The 8,222-nt window shown below is 45.1% G+C and overlaps 2 protein-coding genes across 4 annotated transcripts; both read right to left on the reverse strand.

Annotated features, from left to right (window-relative positions):
• Window positions 1–281: 281 nt before the first annotated feature.
• Window positions 282–4,583, reverse strand: csdc2b (cold shock domain containing C2, RNA binding b). Of its 3 annotated transcripts, none has more exons than XM_081716581.1 (4): window positions 4,289–4,583; window positions 2,536–2,746; window positions 1,707–1,829; window positions 282–1,534 (listed from the first exon to the last, which is right to left on the reverse strand). In XM_081716581.1, the coding sequence occupies exons 1-4, from the start codon at window positions 4,377–4,379 to the stop codon at window positions 1,372–1,374; spliced, it is 588 nt and encodes a 195-aa protein (XP_081572707.1). In that variant the 5' UTR covers window positions 4,380–4,583; the 3' UTR covers window positions 282–1,371. The 3 variants fall into 3 exon arrangements, with proteins under 3 accessions (XP_081572707.1, XP_026877841.1, XP_081572708.1); XM_027022040.3 differs by having other exon boundaries at window positions 2,344–2,746; window positions 4,289–4,557; XM_081716582.1 differs by lacking the exon at window positions 4,289–4,583 and adding an exon at window positions 3,059–3,152.
• Window positions 4,584–4,818: 235 nt separating this feature from the next.
• On the reverse strand, window positions 4,819–8,162 carry polr3h (polymerase (RNA) III (DNA directed) polypeptide H). Its single transcript, XM_027022039.3, has 7 exons — window positions 7,962–8,162; window positions 7,538–7,649; window positions 7,225–7,321; window positions 6,829–6,915; window positions 6,599–6,662; window positions 6,197–6,425; window positions 4,819–5,602 (listed from the first exon to the last, which is right to left on the reverse strand). The coding sequence occupies exons 2-7, from the start codon at window positions 7,646–7,648 to the stop codon at window positions 5,552–5,554; spliced, it is 639 nt and encodes a 212-aa protein (XP_026877840.1). The 5' UTR covers window position 7,649; window positions 7,962–8,162; the 3' UTR covers window positions 4,819–5,551.
• Between the last annotated feature and the right edge of the window lie 60 nt (window positions 8,163–8,222).

Consider the following 8,222-nt stretch of genomic DNA (forward strand, 5'->3'; position numbering starts at 1 on the left):
TTGGGAAATTATGGTTGTGTGTCTGAAACTGTAATGGAGCATAGAAAATAACAAGAAATCTCTGAAAATTAATGGAAGCTATTAGCATCTGTTTGGTATCATGTAAATGGACAAGTTAAATACTAAGTAAAGCCTTGAGAATTTGTATCTACTGTTAGTCCCTTAGCATTCCCAAGTCAACAACTGTCAGGAAGTACTTCTAAACCCTACACATTTCCACTGATGACCATCTGAATTATGATAAACAAGTCCTTGTGTCACAAATGCATGACTAGTAAAGCTGCTGTTGTTGTTTTTTTTATTTTCATTACTCTGGCAAAGTTCACACATAAATGACGTTTAAACCAGCCACAGTGATCTGACCGGAGAAAGAAAGTGCTCTGAAATAAATAAAAAACTAACTAGTTGTCAGTTGAGTACTGACAGTACAAAAACAACCAATTAATATAGCAAAGCATAGAAAAGATGCATAGAAACTTTGCTGGAGAAGATTACTTGATGAATGTTGACTACATGCAATGGGAGGCCTAACAATACATGAAACATAACATGAGCAACCCAAAGGTTTCTAATGTGTAAGCTATTCCCAACACTCATTATGAATAGGCCTTAATACTGTAACAACAGAAAAGAACACAAAATAGTTTAAGACTTTCCATTATGCTTAGTAGAAGTATTTTTGCTAGGCCCACTGTTTTATCTGCATTGGACTACAAAATGCTGTACGTTTTACCCTGAATTGCTCCCACTGGAATTCTGGGAGTTGTGGTCAGTTTGGCAGTATGTTTTTTTGGGGTTCAAGTTTTAAGTGCAATATTAGTTAATGGTGCTCAAATTCCAGCATAATTTGCAACATCATTTAAAATGAAACCCCCCTATAAGTAGTCTGACAAAATCACTAACAAATTAACATCTGAATAAATAAATAAAGGCTAACAGTTAAAAGAAGGTGACCGATCATCTGTGTGGAGCAAGATTCTTCATTCTTTCACAGTTCAGTAAGCCCATATACTATGACCATTCTTCCCTTGTTTTCAGCCAGTTCCTTCCTCTCTAGAATCAAATACCGTCTCATCTTCCTTACTTCCATAATCTCTCTCTCCATGTCTCTGTCTTACTCTGGTGTATACACCGCTGGACTTCTCATTCCCACCTGCATCAAAAACACATTCCCTGTTCATCAGATTCCCTTTCATTTTAAAAGAAGAGAAGCCGTCATCTTCTTCTTCCACCTCCGCGATCACAGTCCTGTCCAGTCCTGACCTCCGTCTCCCCACCCCCTCTGCATCTGTAGTATCCCTGTGTGAAAAAATGCCCCACCCCGGCACCCAGCACCCTACCCCTCACCCCCACTCTGGCCCGGGGCAGGGCCTACGAGCTGATGATCTGCCCCGACCACGTCTCATGCTTCGTTCCGGGGTTCAGGTGCGTGATGGTCACCTCCACCGCCTGGAGCTTCTGGTTCTTGGGTGGGATGGGGCAGACTTTATACGTGACCTCGTCGCCCTCCACGGGAACGTACTCGCCCTCAATGCTGGAGGAAACAGCAGGGCAATATGGCATCAAAACCAGAAACACACACAGTACAATGCAACACTGTGTCTGAACTGAGATCAAAACTAGATCAGATTTTGGAAATGCAGTATTTTAAGAGTTAGCCACACCAGCACAGGGGCAGACACTGACTCCAGAGGGCAGTGACTCACTCCGAGATGTGGACAAAGATGTCCTCTCCGCCATGGGCCGGTCTGATGAAGCCATGACCCTGTGACCTTGAGAAGTTCTTACACAAGCCTGTATACACAGAACCTGACTTTGCCCGCATCGTACTAGAGAAAGAGGAGAGAGAGAAAACAGTTTAAGGACCAGTGAAAATAATTAAATGATGCATGCAGGTGTGTGCATATAACACATCCACGTATGGTCAGATTGTGTTTTTATTGCCTGCTAGTGCATGAACAGGTAGTCCGTCAATACAGACTCTGGCGTATTGATTGACCACTGTTGTAGCAAGGTCTTATATACACTTTCTCTACTGTTGTGTCTAACCTCGAAGGCAAACGTTAAAAACACGGTCCATGCCCACACACATAGCTTACACTCGTCCCAGCATATAAGGCTCCGTCATGCATATACACAGCAGGTAGAACAGAGCTGGTAGTTCATATTGTGTACAGAGTGTGGAGCCTCATTAGCAGCCGGGGAGAGTGTTTTTATACAGTGCTAGGCTGTGTGTGTGTGTGTGTGTGTGTGAGTGCGGGAGAGATGCTCACACAGTAAAGGTGTATATGCATGCGTGAGTGTGTGCAAGTGTTAGTGTGTGTATGAGTGAGAATTGCTCACGCAGAAAAGGTGCGTGTGCGTTTGGTGGGCAGCGGGCTGGGCAGCTCCCCATGGTGCAGCGGCATTCTCTCCCACACGCGACTGCCCTCCCTCAGGACAGGGAAGGAGAGCGGGTGTGGCTCTGAGCGCGGCGAGCGGAGCGGGGGCTCGCCCGGAGACGGCAGGGCCGGATCCGCCATGGCTGAAGCTCACGTGCGTCTGCCTGCTCCGCTGGGCTGTCTAGACGCAGGGTTGGTGGGTGGCGGCGGAGTCTCGCTCCAGATGCTCGGCGTAGGAGGTTGTGCTAAGGTGGGGGCGTCCCCAGCGTTTGCGACAGGAATTCGGCCCAACACTCGAGCTGAAGCCTCTGCAGTGCTTTGAGAGCAACGCAGAGAGCGCACGCACATAAACCAAGCCAAAGGTCCTGCAAGAGAGAGAGGGAGAGATACAGACCAGTATTAGATTCTCAGCATCAACAAAGCACAGAAAATAACATTCCTAAAGCATGAGCTGTAACAAGGTCCCGATCATGGAAAAGGGTTCTGTTCCCTATACTGGACATGATCTACAATGCAACATTTCAGTGAACATTTGGACACAGACAACTTCAATTGACTTCAGCTCTGGCTGTAAATAGCTGATAAATGAGGTGAGAGAAGTTCATGATGTCTAGCCCATGTTTGGGTATCATGGGCTGATCTCTCAAGGCTAACAGACTATAGTATACTCAGCCTACCCAATCTATATAGACAGCTTCACTGGTTATGTGCAGGGGGGCCAAATTCTGGGAGGGGGAAAAAAAAGCAGAATGAAATGTTTTTTTCACGGTCGTTTATAATTAACGTCAACAAAGACAGTGCTGAGTAGCAGTTTGTTTACATGCAGGCCGCCTTGTCCCCCAAGGAGCGACGAGCACGAGCCCGTGCAAAAGCTGATCCGTGCACAAAAGCAACTATTGTGTCCCAGCGGACATGGTGCCACAAAATGTGCAGCGCATCACCGGCAGCGTTTCTTTCAATAAAGAACTGGGGAGGGGGTTCGCCCTTTGGGAGCAGAAACAATACACTGCTCTAAATCACTAAGGCAACACCTCCAAGGATGGTGGGGGAAGTTTGCAACTTGTCAAGCTGATGTTTAGTTTACGTCAGAGTAGCTGTAGTGCTTTTTGCGTCATCGTCCAAAAAAAATCAGCACTTTGGCTCGGCAGACCATGACGTGAACAAAAAGGGTGGTGGCGTCCCCATAAATCTTAATTCCATGTTTGAAGTCTTCCAACACTGACATGACCGGATCTTCCTTTTGCCCTAGATTATTAAATTGCCAGCACCGGTGGCTGGCACATATGTGGTGGGGACTACTGTACAAAATAGTTCATGCACAAACATTTGAGATGATAAATTTACGAAACGCGCAACCGAGACCAAGTGGGTCAACGTTTGATTCTTAAACGAAAGACAAGTTGCAGCAGAGGAACGGTGTGGCTCGCGCCCAAGAGCACGGCGCTCGACAGTCACTTTTATTTATTTATTTTTCGCTACGAGTTGCCCATACGACAGTCATCTAAGCATGAAACATATTTGACACACTACGTGGACTTTACACAATAAAACCTTTATTATTATTATTATTTTAGGCCCAGAACCGAACTATGCGTAAAGTGGTAGCTCGCAAAAATGTCCTAATTAAATCTGCATCACCCAAGTCTAGAAGGTTCGTGGGGGGACTGCCAATGAGACAAAAGAGATGGCCAGTTAAACAGCACGGAAACGGCGACTTCGACAAGCTCTCTCCGAAATTAGACACACGTAAGCGGAATAACTTGGCACACATAGCACAGATACGAGTTATCATGAAGGGTGTCGCGTATCCCGCAAACTCATTTACAACACAACGTTGACCATGACAATGGACAAAACACACAGAACTGTTCTCAGAGGACAAAAAAAACATCCGCCACCTCACTTACCGCTTAAAGAGGTCCGTTGGTCTTCCGAGCTCGAATGTGCATGTGTATTCTCACCCGCGGTTATATAACAAATTAAATAAATAAATCGCATAAACCCGCGAACACCCCACAATCTGGGTGTGATGGGCTCGGAATTCCGGCGCGTCCACGGCGCAGACTGGGCGTGTGCCCGTGGGTGTAGGAGCGAGGAAATCGCAGCGGATCTCACAGCTACCAAAGCAGCGGCAGCATCTCTAAGACCGTAATAACGAGCGGGTTGATGTTAAAGACACTAAGGGATTTTGTTCTGGTTGATGACGCAAAACGACTACCGGGCCCGTGAATTAAAAACAACATCGTTTAGTTCTCCAAAATAAATATAACGCACTGAGCATGTCAGAGTGTACCACATATTTACACCTACTGCCTAATAAAACTCAGTCCAGGACGTGCTTGGGTTTGCAGCTGTTGCGATTTAAAATATATGATACCCAGATTCGCTCATTAACAGGCAATAGCTGTAACCTTAAAGAAAACTTAATCCGTGCATGTTCATTTGAATAGAAGTTTTTAATACATTTTAGCAACATTATAAAGCAGCCATCCATTCAGCTAGTGTCAAAGCAAATTCTGTCCCAAAAAAAAAAAAATTTATAGGGTTATTTTTTAAAAGGCTAGCATCAAATTAAATACATCTGCACACCATCTAGCAATGAGATGCATCATGAACAGGGTGAGATTTACCTTCTTTTCTAAGGTCTTAAAGTATGCTAAAAAAATCAATAAAAATAGATTCACAATGGCTGCACCCCTGGTGTGTGGCAGGTGCTGCCACGTGATCAGATTACAGCCAAGATGGACACAGGATGCTTGACTCTGTGAGGAAGGTCACAGACTCTCCATACGTAGCAGCAGTGATGACTCGTAGTGTTCACCACCGATTGGTCCCATGGCCTGTCCATCACTCCTATGAGGGCTTGAAGCCTCAATCCAAAATGTCATGGTAAGATCACAGAGATCCACACGAGAAAGACAAAGTTCCCTGTCAGTTTCCACAGTCATCATTGAGAGGCAAAATTCTGCCATTGGAAGTTTTCCTACTAAACAATGCACCTTCCTATAAGTCCACGCAGGGCCTCTGGACAATGTGACCCTTGCATTAATAATGATGACACCAGCATGCAGAATTGCTGCACTCAAACATGGACATCAGTTCCTCCCTGCAAATCAGTTTCACCTGGTGGGAGGGTGGGAGGTGTGGTGCGGTCAGAGCATCTCCTGTTACTAGCTGTTCCACCAGGAGAGCAGACCTAGCCCTGGTTCACTGATGGAGCCCTGCCGGAGTAGAGGGAATGTGCACACACACACACACACACACACACAATTAACTGACAATGCTTTACCTAGTAATGCTAATGCTACTAAGAACAGCTTTTTTCACATTTAATACAAATTTAATGGTTGCCATGTCACATGCCATTTCGAATCTCAGCTACACTTGTGTTCATATGTTCATGGTATTCTTGACAGAATGTTCTTGTTAGCATGGTAGTGCAAATAATTCAGGCATGTGTGCTGGAAAATATCCAATGAGTAAAAGCTACTAGGGCTCAGGACAGCATTTGGCAATATACATGAAGTATTGCTAAATAGCCCTCACTAGGCCTCAAGTACTGCTAAATAGCCCTCACTTTGACTCAAATTACCATAAACCACAATATAGAAGTCACAATTTATGCTAATCCATTTTATGTGAAAAATTACCATACCATGGAAATGCTGATAAAACTGTCAAGACTTCCACATGGTCAGACTTCCTTTCACTATAATCCTCTTACATTTACCATTCAAGAAGACATATATGACGATGAACACGTGTGTGTGTGTGTGTGTGTGTGTGTGTGTGTGTGTGTGTGTGTTTTCTCTCACTAGCAGCGTGTACGGAGTCTCTTTCTTCTGTGTGCTGTCGTCCGCAGCCGCTGCAGGCGTCGTGCTGCTCGGGGGTGCCTCCTGCTCCGTTTTCGGCCCCGTAGGAGACGTGTCTAGGAAGAGCTCATCCACTACCCGGAAGCGGATCTCCTCACCCTGGTCCATGTAGAGGTCGTGGGCGCCCTCATCCGTCTCATATTCCCACACCCACACCTGCTCTGCCTCGTCGCTAGGGCGAGCCATTAAGGACCAGAACACGCTGAGCAAAGGCTGCTCTTCTGGAGCAATAGCCGCAAAGCTTCAAACCCAACTGATAGATGCTATAAGTGAATGAATAAAACCAAAGGCATGTTGTCCATCACGGTTCTGGAACAGGCGATCAAGACAGCTTGAGAAGGATACAACTTCGCAGGCTGCTGCAAGGACTCTGGGGGGATTAAGATGTCATCGAAAAATCCAAGGCTGACTGTGATAGACACACACAAGCATGCAGACACATATGAAACACAATGCTGACATATATAGACATGCTTTCAGTAATCATACTTGGGATGAGCAACATAAAATAAAGGACACTCCCAATAATATAACACACTTTTCCACTTAACATGGAGAGTTATATGTGCTTTTACCATGCACTCCTTCTTGACTGCAATACTTGATCTTCCCAACCAGAATTTCTTCCAGGAATGGATGAAACACCACATATCTGAAATGTACTGCGCCAACAGAAATGAAAAGGGGTTTTGTCACTCCATCCTAAAAGGTCTTAAAAAGGTAATCTGAAAAGCTAGCAAACTAACAAAATTGCTTATGACAGTTAATACACAATAGCGAATGTTATGTAAGCATTAAAGTGTCAGTAATTGATTGAGAGCCCTCTAACTACAAAGGTTTTCAAACATGTCCAAGGAACTGCTCAGTTGTGTGCATCATGTCAATATAATGCACTTTTCGTCTGCATGTTAAAATCAGCAGAAGCTAAGGGACAGCCATCCTGTCTTGGCCGTTCCAAACCAAAGCCGTACCTTTAGTGTGAGAAGCTCCATCTCCAGGAAATATGTAGGAATCCTCCAGTTTAGTGATGTCATACAAGCAGATACACAAGCCAACATTATACACAACCTGTGGGAAGGGGAGATGCATTACTGAGCATAGCAACAGAGAGCAGCAGTCATCCAGATCTCAAGGACCCTGAGCAATAACGATGCATGCACACACTCGTCAAACTGCACTTCTCCAAGGCCAACACCTCTCGGCTTAGCCATTTTCCCATCCTCAGCACATCCAATAAAGGTGCGATTACTGGCTAGCCTACGGAGGACGACAACCACGCCTTGCCTTGTTGGCCAGTTTCTTGTTGAGCTCTTCAGCGATGGCGTCGTTGAGCTGCCGATGGAAATTCCACGGAGGAATCCTCACGGTGTCCACCATCTCGACGACTACAAACATCCTACACAGGGCCACGAGTAATATGACAAGATCAGCCGTGCATTCCGCAAATGACTTGAGATTAAATCCCAGCTGGTCCATTCTAGCTAGTGTCTGTCTGGCTACATAAGAGTGGAAAATTAATCTATTAGTAGCAACTTAGCTAGATGTCCTAAATTGTTTTGGGACTTGTCTGATATTCTGGGTATAAGGGAGCATACACCTGTAGCACTAGTACTTGTAAACTGCTATAGTTAGCTGACGAGGCTCAAGTGAAGGAAGCAAGGCTAACATTAACTAGCTAGCTTGCTAGTTATCCATTTTTAACACCCACCTCTTGTCTGTTTAATGTTCAGCCGATGTTTACTGGACATTTACACTTCACCAACATTACGTTTGATCGTGGAGCAGCGCTACATTTCGCGTTAATGAACTAGCTGCCCACGCTACATTTACACAAGCCGCAAAGCGTTGTGATTTACGACAACGTGTTTAGCGTTTTACGACAATGCGCTTTTGACAACAGGACAACCAAAGGCTGTCACGGGAAGCTGGGGGTGGTGGTGGTGGTTATACATGAAAAAAAAAAAAATAA

Source organism: Electrophorus electricus, chromosome 6, assembly GCF_041902795.1.
Source record: "Electrophorus electricus isolate QZ-2024a chromosome 6, ASM4190279v1, whole genome shotgun sequence".
NCBI lineage: Eukaryota > Metazoa > Chordata > Actinopteri > Gymnotiformes > Gymnotidae > Electrophorus > Electrophorus electricus.